Here is a 19,112-nt window from a genome sequence, read left to right on the forward strand (position 1 = left end):
CAGCTCACTCGCAGCACAAAGACTGGGCTATCACTAAGAGCCTTGGGTCCCATACACATGATCGGGAAACATGAGGCCCACATACAAATAACCTCAATGCTGGCTGTGATAGCCTTTGATTGGCTATCACAGTGATGGGTACACCCCTGTAATTTTTTTTTCTACTCTTGAATCATGTAAAAGATACACTGTATTAGAAAGTGTGTGTAAAACAAAAAGAGTAATAAAAATATAGGAAAAATATCTAGATCACAATTTGATCTAGGTAGGGGCAAGGGTTAGGGTCAAAGATCATGGTCAGGTCAAAGATCATGGTCAGGGTCAGTGTATTTTAGGTAGGATTTTAAAAAAAAAATTTTTTAAATTAGTATCAGTGGCAGTTAGGATCCACATACACTGAAAGAAAATCAGACCCGAAATCTAAAATATATGTATATATATATATATATATATATGTAAAACAAAAAAACACAGAAAGGGATATATATGTATATGTATATATATATATATATATATATATATATATACAGGGATCAAGTCCTGGGAAAAGAAGTGTGGGAACTCACCCAAGATTACCACCCCCACCTCAAAAATTAAAAAGTGTGTGTTTGTGTATATATACCTTTTGAGGAGTGAGGGTAACCGGTCACGGCCCACAATGAGTGGAGGGGGCAGATCAGATGACAGGTCCGTGTCAGCATATGCAGAGCAGACACGGACATAGCCCGCTTTACTCTATGGGCACTCCAATCTGATCTGCCCAGACAGAAGGGGACCAATCCCCATCTGTTTTTTTTAGTGGATTGAATTGGGTTCCTGCTGGTATCGCTGGCTGCTGCTGTCCCCCAGGTGGGTATGTCTGGTGGCTGCTAACTGGATGTCCTCCAGGGCTGGTACTGCTGGCTGGTACTGCTGGTGGATACCGCTGGTGGGTACTGTTGGCAGGAAATGCTGGTAGGTACTGCTGGTTGGTACTGCTGGTAGGAAATACTGGCTGGTACTGCTGTTGGGTACTGCTGACTGGTACTGCTGGCCGGTACTGCTAGTGGGTAATGCTGGCTGGTACTGCTGGCAGGAAATGCTGGTGGGTACTGTTGGCTTGTACTGCTGGTGGGTACTGCTGACTGGCACTGCTGGCGGGTACTGCTGGCTGGTACTGGTGGTGGGTACTGGTGGAGGCTACTGCTGACTGGTACTATTGGTGAGTACTGCTGGTGGGTACTGGTGGTGGCTACTGCTGGCTGGCACTGCTGGCGGGTACTGCTGGCTGGTACTGCTTTGGGTAATGCTGGCTGGAACTGCTGTGGGTATTGCTGGCTTGTACTGTCGTGGGTATTGCTGGTGGGTACTGTTGACTGGTACTGCTGGCTGGTACTGCTGAGGGTATTGCTGGCTGGTACTGCTGTGGGTATTGTTGGCTGGTACTGTTGTGGGTATTGCTGGTTGGTACTGCTGTGGGTATTGCTGGCTGGTATTGGTGTGGGTATTCCTGGGGGGGGGGGTACTACTGTGTGTATTGCTGACTGGTACTGCTGTGGGTACTGCTGGCTGGTACTGCTGAGGGTATTGCTGGCTGGTACTGCTGTGGGTATTGCTGGCTGGTACTGCTGTGGGTATTGCTGGCTGGTATTGCTGTGGGTATTGTTGGCTGGTACTGCTGTGGGTATTGCTGGCTGGTATTGGTGTAGGTATTGCTGGCTGGTACTGTTGTGGGTATTGCTGGCTGGTACTGCTGTGGGTATTTCTGGCTGGTATTGATGTGGGTATTGCTGGCTGGTATTGGTGTGGGTATTGCTGGCTGGTATTGGTATGGGTAATACTCATGAACAATGGTGCAGAGCCGATGCTTCCTCTTTTGGTCAGTCCTGACAGGCTGAGTCATAGGCGGAGTGGTATCAAATGCATGCCGCCTGTCCATTAGATATCACTCTGCTTGTGACTCAGACTGTCAGGACGGAGCCGGAACTACACAGGAGGCATCTGCTCCATTATGACAGCTCAGCTGTGAGCTGGTTTATCGCGGCTTTCCGAACACTGTGCTCGGGAATGTCGGGTCGGGAACTTGCAAACTGGGCTTACCGACCCGCCATCCCAGAGCAGGAGGTGGCGCTGGGATCGTTTCGGGGACGCAGCTGCTAACGGGAATGGCGTTCCTGCTGTAGAAAAAGTACAGGAACGCTGTTCCCATGCATTCCCGCAGGACTTGAGCCCTGTATATATATATATATATATATATATATATATATATAAATAAATGGAAAGGGGGGGAGGAGCGGTTTACCACTGATCAGTTGATATTACAGATACAATTAGGGATATGATATGATTAAATTAAATTGATGATTCAATTTATGTTTATTCTGATATTCTTCCGGGTTGTAAGCAACTTCTGATCATGCACAATTTTTCGTATCGGATTTTTCTTGTCCAAAAAACATACACATTTACAGAAAACCGTTTGTGCTGTTGACGGATGACAAAAATTTTGGAGTTCGTCCTTTTTTTTTTTCCGTTTTGGTGGATGGGAAATGTCAAATGTTGTGTACACACTATGCGAAGGTCAAACAATTTGTCCCAATACAAAATTGTTCTTATAGTGTGTACCCCAGGTAGAATAAAAAAAAAAAAGCAAAATGGCCACTATTGTTTCTGGGCCCTACAGTTTGTACTAGCAACAAATTACATACACATATGTGGTATCGTTCTGATCGTCAGGAGCAGGAGAACTTATTTTGGATTGTTCTCTGGTAGTCTGTTCTGGTAATAGCAAGGAATATATAGCTTAATATAAAATGTATTATTATTATTATTATTATTTTTTTTTTTTTTTATAATTTTGTGTCAGTTTTCTTTTCCTAATAAAAAAATCAGGGACTACCCATTATCATTTACCACCAAACAAAAGCCCAATTTATCTTATAAAAAAAAAAGTTATATTTCTCCTGAATACACAACGTAGTTGTAATGATATGCACAGTTTTACACATGCCAAATTTCAGGCATTAGGATTTGTTTTACCTTCTGTCATGAAAAGGCTAATTTAATACGTATATACATTCCCACACATGCACACACCAACTTATCCACAAGACCAAGCATATAATAAGGCCGATTTACTAAAACAGAGTAAAATCTTCACTCAAACATTTGTGTGAATAATTACTTAAATTATCCAATCACGTGAAAAGTGTCAGAAAATGGTTGGGTATTCAAAGTGAACAAGAATTTGCTTTTCAGATGATGTGATAACTGAAGTTAATATTCAGATAAATTTGTTAATAAAGATTCTCAACTCGTTTAGTAAATTAGCCTCTCAATGTCAAATTTTGATTCTGTAGAGGGTGGAGCTTACTGAAGAAACCTTGCTGGCCCGGATAGCCTCAATTTCACTCATTAGGTAATGCCAGGACACCATGCTCTTCATGTTTATGTGAGATTCATGCCACAGGGATAGGACACTCTGATAGGTTTGTTCAATCCTGAAGTAAAAAAAATAATAGAACTGATCAGATCTTCCAAAGGTCATATGGGCAGTCACAGGTTTAACAATTTACAGATTGTAAAGTTAGCATGTAAGCAGCTGATTCATAAGCTGTTCACAGTCATCTTTGATATTTGTATGCATGTAATAGAAACTCCAAGTGCTGAAACAATATTTGTACAAGCATGTGTCACTGTATAGCATGTAGGTACACATATACCATTCTGCTTATTTCCATTAGTTACTAGCCATTGGGTTAGTTTGCAACACACAACATATATCTGTCTGACAACAGGTTATTCATCTAAAACGCACAATTTAAGGCAGTGATTATGCAAAAATAATACCAAATTGAGTCCCCACAAACACTGAGGTCTGTACGTGTTTGGGAGTCTGTCAAGGTAAGCAGTTTTAAGTTCTCCAATGCGAGACATTGCATAACTAACTGCTAACATATTATATTATGTATAGTAGCATCTACCTGTTTGCAGCATCTATCGCCTCTTTGTTTGGTGCTGGCACGGTAAAGCACACAGAAGGGACCATAGCTTCATTGCCAGTTGGACTGATCACTTTCCACTTTGCCCGATGTGAATTGCTGCCCATTACACATTCATCATCTTTGTAGATAGTAATCTAGACATAAAAAAGAAGACTTTATATATTTCATTGATTGATTGCTATTGTTTTTCACTAACAGCACAGTGGCTAAGTGATTGGCACTTCCACCTGGCAGCACTAGGGTTGTCGGTTCAAACCCCAGCCACAGCACTACCTGCACGGAGTCTGCATGTTCTCCTCGGTCTGTGTTGGTTTTCTCTCACACTCTAAAGGCATGTTAGTAGGGTATGACTGGGCCAGGGGGGCAATTGCCCCTCGGGCCACTCTGTAAAAAGGCTGCACTGCTTCTGCCACAGACATGCCAAGGATTCCTGGTGAAGAGAAGTAAAAAGTCCACACCGCTGACTTACTGAGTGCGGGAAGAAGACAGGGACAGAGCACAAGCCTCCCCCCAGCATGGATGAGACTCTCCCGGCCAGCCCTGACTGAGCTGTGCTAGCTCCCCCCAACTCCCCAGTGGCAAGGTTAGGAACCAGGATTCGGTCAGTGAGTAGAGAGTACCTGAAGCAGAGCTTCAGCCTGGAATGGGGGTCAGGAGGAGGCCAGGAAGAAGGAGAGTGGGAGGAGGGCTGAGTCGCTGCACCATTGGCCTCTGGTTTGTACTTGCCCCCTAGGCCGAAAGTTGCCAGTCAACCCCTGCATGCTAGTAGGTTAATTAGTTCCTGTCTAAACGGCTCCTAGTATATGTATGAATGTTGGTTGGGGACCTTACATTGTAAATTCCTTGAGGGCAGGGACTGAGAGGAATGGACAATATGTATACACAAAGTGATGGTGCTATATAAGTACCCTAAATTAAATAAAAGGCTACCAGACCACAGTATTATGCTAGGATACTGATTATGAGACGGCATATTTATCTTCCTTGCATGTCTCAACACAGCTTTAAAACTGGTAAGCACTCCAGAAGGAGGAATGATATACTTCGATAAGAGTTTCCCCAGGCAGATGTCACTGCAAACAGCAATGTAACTTGGGCTCTCTGGAAGCTGTACACGGAGTTACAAACTACTGGAGTTTCCTTTTAGCCTCCTTCAACAGATTTTTTAAATGTAGTTCTGTGTTATTTTTTAAGATTCCATCGGTTTGAAAGGAATATGTATTCAAATAAAACTAAAAGATAGTCCTCTTATAGATCTGTTAAAACTAAAAGCATACTACCTACTCAGGGTAAGCAAGAAAACAAATCTGAGTGTCAAATCTGACATACAGTATATTTACAGTGCTTTGTGTGGTAAACATTTCAAGCAATGACATGCCTCGCTGAGTTGTACATTATGAAAAGCAATATTTTATTGAATACCTGACAGTCATAAAGATACTAAGATTCTCACAAGTCTAAGAACATGCTTACAAAATAATGAGGTAGTGTCATCCAATAAAGACACACGAAAAATTAGCAACTAAAAAAAGACACGATAATCAGCTGCGCAAACTGTTGGCGCTATATAAATCCTGTATAATAATAATAATAAGGTAGGCACAGGAAAAAATTTTAAAACTTAAAATTTAGACTGAAGTTTTTAGGATGAGTTCACCTTCGAGAAGCACATGATCCCCTTTTTTTCTTACTAGATATTAAAGTGATTGTAAAGGCAGAAGGTTTTTTTATCTTAATGCATTATATCTTAATGCATTCTATGCATTAAGATAAAAAGCCTTCTGTGTGCAGCAGACCCCCTCAGCCCCCCCTAATACTTACCTGAGCCCATCTCTATCCAGCGATGTTACAGGAGAGACCTGGCTGCCCGGGACTCTCCTCTTCATTGGCTAAGACAACAGCGGAGTGCCATTGGTCAATCAAAGTCAGTGAGCCAATGAAGATAAGGGGAGGGGCCTAGTCGGGGCTCTGTGTTTAAATGGTAACATGGAGCTGTGGCTCGGCTCGGTGCCCCCTTAGCAAGCTGTTTGCTGTGGGGGCACTAATCAGGGGGGAGGGGCTAGTAGAGCCAAAGAGGGACCCAAGAAGAGAAGGATCTGGGCTACTCTATGCAAAACCACTGCACAGAGCAGGCAAGTATGACATGTTTGTTATTATAAGGCAAAAAAAAATGTGACAGTATAATTTTAATATATAATTGGGGGTCTCTTTTCTAGGCCCCCAACTACTTTGCTAAAGAATCAGAACATCCAAAAGTGATAATTCAGTTTCTTGGTAGATTCTGGAAATAATCTAACAGCTTTGAACATTAAAGTCATTATAGATGATTCCCTCGTTTAGCCTCTCGGAGAGTAACTCAGCTTTTGAATGTCAATAGGCGGTATAAAAGAGTGGGTCTTCATGACAGTGCTATTTGTAATAGATGTGGTCAAGCCTTAGTAATCTTTATTCATCCTATTTGAAGATGGTGTGATATTTGAGAGATGGGTTTTCTTTTTGTTTTTTTGTTTTTTAACATTATGAATGCAGGAGCTGAGCAAAAAAGGCAGGCATAGTTGGGCACTTTGGATAAGTGTCTGTCACAACTCTATTAACCTCTGCAGCACTGAAAAATCACGGTAGTGGGGGTAGAGCGGGGATTGATAGAGGAGAATTTCGGTAAACAGAGAAACCAGTGGTAAAAGAGACACATCCTACTGATTGAAAGTAATGTTCTTTGTGCTGATTTTTGTTTTTTGATCTCTGAGTAACCTAGGCTTTAAGGGGGAATTCTGATAGGCATTCCTGGATGTAAGAGCGAAGTCTACTCTGCACACATAAATGACTCTGCACACATGAATGAATGGCCAATTCTGGATGTAGGGGGAAATCATTATAAAACTGAATTTAGTACTGAAAAGTTTGGAGACTCCAGCCATAAATACAGTTCATACATATTCAAAGTGATACTGATCATACTGACCTCGATTTGCCTATAGTCACAAATAGCTCTGATAGGGACTGAAGATTTTAGTGGATTTTCTGGATTTCGTGGTTTTAACTGCACTACTGACTTTGCCTTTCCCACAAGGCTGGCGATGGTGCTCTTGTACTGCAAAAGCTGTTCTTTTTCTTCCTGAATTATTAAAAAGAAAAGGCACTGTTAGTCATGCTGAGCAAAAGTTTTCCTTCCTATATTCTATTAAGTCTTAACACTAATTGTTTAATTCATTAATGTGTAACAATGTCCCTTTGCATTAGTAGATGGCTTGTTTAACACATAAATTAACATGCTACCTGCTGTTATTGTAACAACTGATAGTCTGCAGGTGCCAAAATGTTTTGGTTTTCAAGCTATTATAGAAAATTGCATTGATTGTTACCATAGATTCTTGCACCAGGTCTTCTAGTTTGTGTACGCTGGTTGATTTGTCGCAGCTATATTTTCTCAGTATGCCATCTTTTAAGGTCTTTAGATAATTAGTGGCTTCTTTGGCATCATTGAAATACTAAAACAGTGCAAAAGCAAAAAAAGAAAAATAACATTAGTTTGAACAACATAACATCAAACTACACCTTATTATGGAATTTGCTGCTCTATTAAGGGTTTGCACTCACTGGCCTCTCCAGCTATGTCAATTTACCCAACTGGCAATATATTTCTAATTATATATATTATAGACAGCCAAGTATTTGCCTTGCAAAAGCAGGATCAGCTTTATTGCAGCTAATCAGCCTAAAGCATATTGCTAATAATCTGGGAAAAAAAAAAAAATTTCTATGTGTGGGGGGGGGGGGGGGGCAGAGTACACAGAGTTGTTAAGTGACTACAACCTTCTGCCTTTCATTGCTGGATTCTTGTATTCCATTCCATCCAAGCAAACTACTATTAGCCTATTACTTTCATGGGTGCATTCACCAACCAATAGTAAGATGCAAGATACGGGGGGGGGGGGGGGGTCCAGTAATAGTCATTGCCCATAAATCCTTGCTGTTATTTATATAGCACATTGTCCATAGTTCAGGGATCCATCGCCCATGGTTCATGGGAATAAAGCTGACATACAAGCATTTGCAAATGCATGCTCTTTGGAATAAATGCCAATTTTCATGGTTTTTGAGTGCCAATTTTCATGGTTTTTGAGGCTCATGGATTTCTCTTTTAAAAACCAGTAATGAATAACAGCTGGCACATATTTTAAATCAGCTATAATTTCTAGCATTGAGGAAAGTAAGGAAATATCCTGGAAGGAAATATCATCAAAGAAAATATATTGGAAGGACTATATAGCCTTTACATTTACAATAACAAGAGAAGTAAAATGTTAGAATGACATTTACACTTAATTCCTCCAAAACACATAATTTCTAGGAATTATCATTTAAAAAAAAAAAAATGTCAAAGATAATCATCAAACAGGAATGTAATGGTGTAAACTGTCAAGCTGTCACAAAAATGTCCATGTGGCAGGGAGTAGTTTTAGCAAAAAAAAAAAAAAAATGGGAGGTTCTGAGTGTGATTTACATAAATTTGGGAGTAGCTTGGTCATAATAGGTGGGGCTACTATAAGGGAACAGTATTTAAAGGTTATTATAATTCCATGCTAACAAATTGAGGAACTGCATCTCAACATGAGCATGCATACCATAATATTTAGAGACTTTCTACAAGAAAGTATAAAGGGTCATAGACTTATTCAAATAACTGGATTATGTAGAAAGTGTGCTGAACAAACTAAGGCAGGTCATAGATGATACCATTTTCTTTCCTGCAACCACGGGCCACAGTCAGTGTTAATGAGGAAATCTTACCCGTGGAGCTATTGGGTATAACCACTGGCAATAATCGCATACTAAAAACCCAACATGTTTGTTGTCCTCAAGCTGATCAATTGATCGACTTGGGTACAATCAGCCTGCCCAAACATGGTTCAAATTTTCGACCAGTCTTTGTTAAACAGGTTAAAATTTGAGCAGTCTATGGTTGGCTTAATTATGCAGCAAATAAAACTGCATTGGCACTGATAAAATACCTCAAAGTAGGCAGTGTTCTGTCGTATGTGTTGTTCTACACAGCTGCAGAGCTGTAAAATCCAGTTCCATTGAGTCTGCATGGCAGCTTTGTAGGACTGAAAAAAAAAATGCACATTAAATACAGTTTAGGCTGACAACAACACCGCATACATTATTTTATGGAAAATATTAAAGAAGCAGGTACTAAGACAAAAGAAAAGCAGGAAAACCTCAAAATAACCATATATTGTATTACGTTCAGGATGGTAAAAAGGAACAGTATATTAAATAATCAAAGATGTGCTAGACAATAACGTCATCTATAGCAGAAACATGTACTGGAATAACTTCAGCTGCACTAAGGCACATTGCACCTGTTCACCACAGGAACCTGCAGGCCAGAACACTGCAGTCCATATCAGAAGCATTCTAAATACTAACCTCAATAGTGGATCTTGCTGGATGATTTTGAAGCAGCATCTGCTCTGCTGTGTCCTGCAGTGATTTAATAACTTCTTCTTTATGATCAAGTTCTCTCATTAGATCCTTTATAAACACAGACATCAAAGTTACTTCAAAGCCAGTCTAATTGTACTCTGTCTCATTGTGTGCAGAATTTAGACAATTAATGCATTTGTTTATTCTAGGGATCTCTTTATTTCATATGAACGATTTGTAAATGCACACAACATCTAACAGACATTCTTTAGAATAGCCAATTTAAAAAAAAAAAAAAAAAAAAAAAGATGATATAAAAAATGCAATAACCCATAACATCCAAACAGATTTTAGCTTTAAACTTAAACTACAGTATTTAGGCATGCTAGAAAGGGAATTTGTCACAAAACAAAATACCCTATCTAAGAAAATTGTGATAAAAGCAGTACATTGTACTTCACAAGCTGCACACCACTGTGTGCCATCACTCCAACTATCTAGGCTCTGTTTCAGTGTGCTGGAACAAGGATACGGCCTAGATGTCAGAAAAAATGTCTGATTCCATTTTAGGGTTCTGAGCTGAAGGACATATCCCCTTCATTGCGGAGTCATACATTTGTTAAAAGTCCTGATGTCAATATGTGTCATGGGGAACTTCCCCTGCAATTTTTTCTATAACTTCGGCACCAGCAAGAATTATGGTTCAGTTGCAATTCTTTGAAAAGCACATCTTCTGACACATGCACGGATTTGGGGTCAGATCTTTGAGGGACCCCACGGCAAAGAAAATGATTACAGTAGACTTCTACTGATAAATGTAATGAGACACTGGGGCTGATTTATTAAAGGCAAAAAGAATGTGCACTTTGCAAGAGCAGTTGCTCCAGAGCTGAAGCTCTGCTGACTTCCATCATTCAATCATGTGCAAGCAAAAATTATTATTTTTTTTTTTTCTTGCAAGTGATTGGGTATTCTTTGCAAAGCAAAGCCTTACCTTTACTAAGCTCTAGAGCAACTGCACTTACAGAGGGCAACTGCACTTTGCAAAGTCCAAAGTCTATTTGCCTTTAGTAGATTAACCCCATTAAAAGCTTTTTTTTGCCCATACTATTTATTCCATTAATGGTTGTTCTATTTACACTCTACTGACTGCAGTAAATTGGTGCCAAATATTTGAATGATCATACTACTTCTTATACAAAGATTTGAATGCCCATCCTACAGAATTACCATTTTTGTTAAACTTTTGCTGCTTTTTAGACACAAAGAAATGCTAAAATCAACTGTGTGAAAGTAATTTTAGAAAGCATCAGGATAAAGGTAACTGTTTCCACACTGACAAGACACTTTTAGACTGATGATACTTACAGCATGATAATTTTTTTTACCAGATATATTTTGGTTTCTATCGCTCCAATCATATGCTACTTCCTCCTCCTCTTTTTCATTTAGCCATATGAGCTCTCTTGTGGCTCTTGTTACAAAACTGTGCAAAGAGTCTAGGTGCTTATGTCGGTTTCTCGATGAACTCTTATATTGTTTAAGGAAACAAAAAAAAAAAACAATGTCAAGAAAAGCCTGTACTGTATTCATGGTCAATGCAGCATTATTAGAATGATGAATTATTCCTGTCCAAAGTGGCCTACAACCCCCAGTCTTACTACAGAAAGGATAATGAGTGGAAAGTACAATGCGTTTTTTGTTAATATAAGTTCTGTGCAGGGTCAACTAGTAAGCATGTTTGGTGTAATTAAAAACATTTTTCTTGCCCAACTAAAAGGTTTAACATTTACATATCTCAAATACACGGTATTTATGTTGTCACAAATTCTACTTGCAGAAATAATACTTACCAGCAGTTTCGAATAAAGGCCCTCCACCTTGTGTAGAGTATCAGAGTATGAACTTTTTAAAGGACCACTTATTTGAAGCTGCAAACATAGAAGATTGGTAAGAAAATGACAAAAAAGTTAAATGTGGAAAACCAATGGGAAATTTTAAGGGAAGTTCTAATTCTGTGCAATGAAGATGTTAATGCCCAGCCCCAATATTAATGTGTGATGAGTAAATTGTTATATAAGGACATTAGGATATAACATATCCCCAGCTAAGTCTTGGGGTCGTGTTTATAAAGCAGTGACTGTAAAATTCACCAAACATTCAGTGCAGGTGTATCAACCACTGTAATTCAAAACTTATACATCAAGAAGAGTTAAATGCAGTGAATGTTTATTGAATGTCACATTCACTGACATATAAATATGCTCCTAATATTACATGACCTAAAGGAGACCAATGTAGATGTAAATTTACTTGATATATAGGTCTTTTATTTGAACACGTAATGTATGATTTGGGTCTTAATCACCTAAAATTGACCAGCTTATGAATTTTAGGAAAGCTACAGATCATATTTACCAATGAGGTATATCCAAATGATTACGTGTGTATATTTGATCAATAAATGTTCTCCATTTCTATAGAAGGGCTATTTATCTTCAATTGAAATGTGAACTTGCTAAAGCGAAACTCACCCAGTGATTTCTCAAGAAAATAAAATTCTTAAAGTCTTCAGGTAACAGAAGGTAAAACTATGCACTCATTTATAACCAGAGGCATTACATGTACACTGCTTTATTATATTTCATATTTCACAAAGTGCTAATGTCAGGACTCAGGAGAATTTCCCTGCAAGCACAGGCATAGCGTGATCTGTTCAGAGAGACAAAGTATAATCACACATTGTGCACTGTGGCAGGTAAAATGTATTTCACTGGTGAGAATAAGGGTAAGATTTACTGAAACTGGTGCACACAGAATTAGGTGCAGCCGTGCATAGTAACCAGTCCACTTCCATATTTTATTTTCAAAACCTAATAGAACAAGCTGAAGTTAGAAACGGATTGGTTACTATGCACAGCTGCACCAAATTCTAAATGCTCCAGTTTTAGTAAATCACCTTATGTGTTCTGCTTTTCATTTTTTTAATGCCAAGGAATATATATTGCAAACATATCTACCACAAAGCAACTACCTAAAATTAAACTGGTTCTTTCGGGAAAACTGTTACAACAGAAACAATACATGCAATTATAGCTGGGGACAATATGAGAGTTATAAATGCAATTTTTAACAAATACCTCAGTCATTTTTGCCTCTTTAAGACTGGTCTCAAATTCTTCAATGCCCCCATGAACATTTTTGTGATTTTCTAAATTGAACTCAATACTTGATAATTCTGAACCCCAGTCTCCTCGGTCCAGTTGTATCTGTCAAAAAACATCAAGATGGTTGACATTATTTCAGTCACCATTACCCTTACATAGCTAATTAGCTAGCACCATGCTGATGAAAGTACACCATTCTATATTGCAAATGGCAATATGACATTTTTATATAAAATCTGTTCTTCCTTGGGGCACAACTGTTGGGAGCTCAATATCCTGACAGTTAGGGAGCTGCCATGCCCTCTTTTCTAATATTTATAGTCATGTGCAGTTTAATTAAAAGTTTTATATTAACTTCTTCCACTAGCAGAAGATATCCAGCAGATTCTGAAAGGTGTGACATGAACACTTGTAGCTCTGATAGGGGTGAGTTTACTCAAACTACTTGTACTTTAGGTATGGAACTACACAGTTCTGAACACCATCTTCAAAGAACCTTGGATTTCTGCAATTACTAATTAAGTACTTTAACCAAGATATGGCACTTTAACATAAGTACAAAATACTTCCTAAACATTATCCATAATTTATCCAAAAAGAGTTGATGATAGTGTAGGCAACATTTGTTGTTGCTTCATTCATTTTACCCAAATGATCAGTCAGAAGATCCCATACAACATTTCTCATGATTGTCCCATGTTTGTAGCAAGGTAAGTAGACTGCCTTCCAGACTAACAAATCAAACACCCTTCCAAGACTAAATCCAAAGATTTTACCTGCATTTCTTCCACCCAGCTACAAAGGTCTTGAACAAATGTAAGGTTGGCTTCTTCTTCTGGCAAATTTTGGTCAGCAAAAGATGATTTTAAAAGTGGTTTCTTAACCTGCATGAGTTTGAGTGACTGTAATGCATTTGTATTCATCCCCGTTGCATAGTTCTGGATTAAACCTTGGTTAAAACCTGGTGCAAACCCTGGCGTCATAGCAGGAGTCAACTGTGAGTTAAAGCCTTGAGAATAATTTGCATTAAGGCTGGATGGATGACCAGGTGGGAGAGCAGGAGACAGGCTGCCGGAAACACCCTGATTTAAGTTGGCGGCAATACCCTGGGTGAAATTGGTGGAAATACCAGGAGCCAGGCTGCTGGAAATCCCTGGAGTTAGGCTGGTTGGTGACATGGGTGCCATACTGTGGGATACACTGGAGTTCATTGCAGGGTTCAAGCTTTGTGAAAATCCTGAGTTGAGGCTTTGTGATATTCCTGATATCATAAGTTGTGTTTGGTCAGATGAAAGCATCCTTCCTTTGCTGTATAAAGATGAGTATTCATTCCTTAACCCCAATAGTTCATCCCGTAAAGAAGCGACCCTGTGTATAAATGACATTAAATCAGAAAAGCTAGCAAATGCGTAACAAAAAAATGATCAAGCAATTATATGCACAACTAAAATAAAGCCCTGTGCCAGACAAAGAACACAAGGCGAACATATTTTCATTATGTAGACAGCATTACCTCTGTACTAGCTGATCTGCTTGGTAATACTTTCCATCCACAAGGACCTGGACGTCAACAAGCTGCTGTCGCAAGAGATTCTCACATTCAATTAGGTAGCCTGCAATTTCTGAATCATTTTGAAACTGAATGCCTGATTCCATCCGTTTAGTATCCTGTGATTAAACACACAACAGGTTTATACTCCATTTATTAATTTGTTTCATTGTCTACATCATTAAAGTTTTAGATAAACCAAAAAAGATGATCATTAATTATGAAATAACTCCAAAATATATGTGCAATAATGTTACAGTAAATGTTGTAACATTATTTAACTAAAATAAATAATGTGACTGAGATATTAATATCAATGTGTTTAGTTAGACCACATTATGTAATTATTAAATTGTGACAATTCAATATAATACAAGTGCTGAGATCTAGAAAGTAATGTATTGTAATGTAACTGTGCTAGAAAACACTCACAGCTTGAAGAGCACTGCGAGCTAGAATCAGCTTGTCTTCACAACCGAGGCTGTCCCTCTGCACTCGGTTAGCTATTTGTTGCAGCATGTCTAACCTAAATGGAAAAAAAAAATAACACAAAAAACATAAGAAGAATAAAAAGTAAGAGGCTACATCAATAAAGAATGTGTCTCAGAAAAGCCTGATAGTTAAAGTAATAGAACTAAAAAAAATAATGAAATATAATAAAATAAATAAAAATAAATAAACACTACCTCACATATGCTCAAAGTATGTTAATTCTTTAAAAGTGTGTAATTATACTAAATGACATACCTTGAGTTGTTGGATTGGTCGCTGCCAAAGCTTATATAAGAATTAATCATTTTTGGACCACAGTGAACTGACAGTAAGTTCTCATTGGAGCTGATGCTGGTGCGGTTGCTCCCCGTGAGCACAGAGTCACTACTGTAGTAGCCATAACAGGTGCTGTTCATTTTTATACTACTGACCCTTATTCACCCATTCAAACTGACAGTATGATAAAAGATAAAAATAAAAAAAGGCTACAGAATGTACAGCTTCCAGGAACGAAAAAATATCCCTACTGGCTAAGAGTACCACTAGCGTCCTTTCTTAAATAGGCTTCAACATGTAGATTCATAACCCAGCAAATAATATTCACATTGCTCTTCAAAGGATTTCGCCTGCAGCCAAATATACCAGTGCAAGTTTGCCTTTCCTCCCCAGCTTTAATACAGAGCAAGTTTGGGCTTATCAGCTTCATTTGGGCGTCTGTGGGAAATGAATATGCCAAATATTTCAATTATTCTCAATTAGCCAGTTCCAAACCCTGTGTTGATAAACCCCTGGTGTTTACATCCCTGAAAACTGACAATAGGAAATCATTAACATACACATGGAGCACACTGTCAGTTTGGACAAGTGATTGTTGCAGCATGTTGTTACAAAGATTTAAAGTGATAAAGTTACAGCAAATAATAATTCTACTTACTGATGCAGTTTCTAGAGGGCTTTTTGTACAGTCCTTCACAAATCTATTTTTAATATATAAACTGTAATCTAACATTGAATATATGTAGGAAGAACTTCAGGGATAGGTTACACATAGTTAAGTGTAAAGAAATGTATGCCACTTTTTGGTTAGCTGCCTTTTCTTCCAAATCGACACTTACATTGATGCCTGAGAGTATAGCTATGTAATGTTCTGGTACCTCTGGTACCCTTGTCTCCATATTTCTCCTCTCCTAATTGCGTCCCATCTTGTGTAACAAGGGACGCATATACCTTTAAGACCGGATGACATCATTGCCGAGCGCCGCTATGAGCGGCTATTTCAATCGCCGGTTTGCTCTCACTCATCGCTCGTTCAAACCGCATGTTCACCGCACCTACTCCTGTGAAGTCGGAGCTGCTGACATTCTCCCTTGCTGAACTGAAGCCGGAAACCTCGCTGGTGATCCGTATCTCGCTACGGGATCACCCTTCTCCAATGGACACTGTTACTCCTAAACCTATCTAAGTGATAAGTACCCCACAGGGGATTCTTACTAACCAATCTCCTACTGTCATCTACTGCAATTACCAAGACTATCTGTATCTATCTATTCACTATCATCTGCATAGACTGTTAGCTCTTGGGACTACCTTCAACTATCCTTGCACTAGGTTACTCTGTCTAAGTATACTCCATCTGTGTCCTCTTACCATCTGCACTATACTTGACATCAGAATCTGCTTTACCATCACCTGCAAACTCTCCTAATACTACTTCTAGTGCTCACCATACAATAGCCTGTCTCTCATCTATATATCCTCATATATTCTATCCCTCCATTAACATCTATTAATATATATGGTATATAACAGGCTGTACACGGTGATGAAGTCCTGAGAGTTGGATATGTTTGTTCAACAGATTCTCTACAAGGCTACTGAGTGTAATAATTCTGCAGCTGTAAATCCATCCACTAACAAAAACGCATGAACGTTACAGATTGAACGAGCCTTTAAAAAAAATATGGATTCAGCAGAATTATCCACTACTACACTACAATTAAAACAGCAAGTAGATGCATTGATCCTTGCGCTTACAGAGGTACAAAATGAAAATCAGACCTTGAGACAGCAGCTTGGCCGTCTCACACAGCCTCCTGCTGTTCAGCCCCGTGAGCCTAAGATAAACCCTCCTATAGTGTTTTCTGGTGATCGGAGCAAGTTCCGTGAATTTAAAAACGCATGTCGATTGTTTTTTTTTTGTTAAAACCTTTAACCTACACCACTGACCAAATTAAGGTTTGTACCATCATCTCCTATTTAACGGGTGAACCCCGGGCCTGGACAGATGCTCTCTTTGAAAAGAATGATCCACTCCTTAATTCTTATCCCTTATTTCTAGCACAACTTGCTAGTTTATATGAAGACCCCAACAAGCAGAGTACCGCTGACACCCAATTACGGGCCTTAAAACAAGGAAGGAGACCTGTTGAAGATTTTGTGGCGAATTTTAAAAGATGGTCCCCTGATTCAGGGTGGAACGACACATCTTTGCGAACGCAGTTTAGACTCGGCCTATCTGAGGCCGTTAAAGACGAGCTCGCCCGAGCGGATTTACCTGGCACTCTAGAGGGACTGATACAGACCAGTATCAATATTGACAGACGACTACGAGAAAGAAAGGCTGAGAAGATGGGCTCACCATTTTCCAGTCCTTCTCGGATGTTGCCTGCTGACCCTACTCCTATGGAAGTAGGAATGATACGTCCACCTCTGACCCTTTCTGAACGTGCCAGGAGGAAAACCGATCATCTTTGCATGTACTGAGCATCCCCGAATCATTTGGTAAACGGCTGTCCTCTTGTCCGTAGAAAAGAGGGTGAGTGTTCAAATGTCTTGCTAGGGGGACTCACAACTTCCTTTTCTAATCCCTATCTTTTTGTTCAATTAACATTGCAGTGGGACCAAAGTAGGATCACCACCAAGGCTATGATTGACACCGGATCTTGTGGAAACTACATTGACATTTGTTTTGTCTCCCTTAATAAAATACCTATTGTTTCAAAACCCAAACCTGTCTCCGTTAGTTTTATTAACGGTACCCCTTTATCCTCTGGTCCTATCACCAGTCAGACACAGGCACTTCTTGTAACTGCTGACGAGTCTCATGTGGAGACCACCACCTTTGATGTATTAACTTCACCACATTTTCCAATCATTTTGGGACTTCCCTGGTTACACATACATCAACCAATCATCGATTGGAAAACAAGAACGTTAGCCTTCTCTTCTCACTATTGTGAGACGACGTGTAACCTCCCCACACATGATAGGATCCTGTCTGTACTGCCGGATGACATTATTCCTAAGTGTTATCAGGATTTATCGGAGGTTTTCCTTGAGAAAAACGCTCAAATGCTACCTCCCCATAGGGACTATGATTGTTGTATCGATTTACTCCCTAATAGCAAGTTGCCTTTCGGACATGTTTATCCTCTCTCACAGGATGAACTCTCTCATCTTAAGGAGTATCTGGATGAGAACTTGGCAAAAGGATTCATCCGACCTTCTACTTCCCCCACTGCTGCTGGGCTCTTCTTCGTCCGCAATAAGGACTCTAGCCTTAGGCCTATCATTGATTTCAGACAATTAAATGCCATCACAATAAAGGATCGTTATCCTTTACCCCTTATTCCTGAACTTATCGAACAGGTGCGTGGGGCTTCTTTCTTTTCAAAATTGGACCTAAAAGGGGCATACAATTTAATTCGAATCCGTAAAGGGGATGAATGGAAGACGGCATTCAGAACCAGATACGGACTGCTTGAGTACCTTGTAATGCCATTTGGGCTATGTAATGCTCCCGCAGCCTTCCAACGGTTTATAAATGAGATATTCCGAGACTTGCTTGATGTTTGTGTGGTAATATATTTGGACGATATACTTATCTACTCTCATTCCTTACCTGAACACATAAAACATGTGAGACTTGTGTTGTCAAGACTACTTGCACATAACTTATATGTTAAATCAAAGAAATGTTTGTTTCATAAAGAGGAAGTACTATTCCTAGGGTATATTATATCTAAAAGTGGAATCAAAATGGACATGAGCAAAATATCCTGCATTCTGGATTGGCCTGTACCAACCACTCGCAAAGCATTACAAAGGTTCCTAGGATTCTCTAATTACTATAGGAAATTCATTAAGAACTTCTCTGCGATTGTGAAACCTCTCACACAACTTACAAGTACGAAGAAACCATTTAATTGGTCAAAAGAAGCAAATGGAGCATTCTCTCTACTGAAATCAAGCTTTACTACTGCCCCCATACTATGCCATCCAGACCCATCCCTTCAATACATCTTGGAGGTAGATGCGTCTAATATGGCAGTAGGAGCAGTTCTCTCACAACGACCAACAAACACCTCACCTCTTCACCCAGTTGCTTTCTTTTCAAAGTCATTAAGTAGCCCCGAGGTGAACTACCCAGTAGGTGAGAAGGAGTTATTAGCAATAAAACTGGCGTTAGAGAATTGGCGACATCTACTTGAG

At 39.4% G+C, this 19,112-nt stretch overlaps 1 protein-coding gene across 10 annotated transcripts in view; it reads right to left on the reverse strand.

Annotated features, from left to right (window-relative positions):
- The window catches only part of DST (dystonin), a 783,726-nt gene that overhangs the window by 338,501 nt on the left and 426,113 nt on the right, over positions 1 to 19,112 (reverse strand). For 9 of the 10 annotated variants that reach the window (XM_082250079.1, XM_082250078.1, XM_082250081.1 and 6 more), the window contains 12 exons: positions 14,562 to 14,655; positions 14,094 to 14,248; positions 13,357 to 13,948; positions 12,554 to 12,682; positions 11,267 to 11,344; positions 10,782 to 10,943; positions 9,417 to 9,521; positions 8,996 to 9,091; positions 7,346 to 7,471; positions 6,946 to 7,098; positions 3,963 to 4,117; positions 3,353 to 3,479 (listed from right to left, as the gene is read on the reverse strand). In XM_082250079.1, coding sequence (XP_082106205.1) covers positions 3,353 to 3,479; positions 3,963 to 4,117; positions 6,946 to 7,098; positions 7,346 to 7,471; positions 8,996 to 9,091; positions 9,417 to 9,521; positions 10,782 to 10,943; positions 11,267 to 11,344; positions 12,554 to 12,682; positions 13,357 to 13,948; positions 14,094 to 14,248; positions 14,562 to 14,655 — 1,972 coding nt within the window. Of the gene's footprint in view, positions 1 to 3,352; positions 3,480 to 3,962; positions 4,118 to 6,945; positions 7,099 to 7,345; positions 7,472 to 8,995; positions 9,092 to 9,416; positions 9,522 to 10,781; positions 10,944 to 11,266; positions 11,345 to 12,553; positions 12,683 to 13,356; positions 13,949 to 14,093; positions 14,249 to 14,561; positions 14,656 to 14,876; positions 15,153 to 19,112 lie in introns of those variants that run through there. The other variant, XM_082250073.1, reaches the window with a different exon arrangement.

The sequence above is a fragment of the Pelophylax lessonae genome (genome assembly GCF_965119305.1).
Source record: "Pelophylax lessonae genome assembly, chromosome: 3".
Classification (NCBI taxonomy): Eukaryota; Metazoa; Chordata; class Amphibia; order Anura; family Ranidae; genus Pelophylax; species Pelophylax lessonae.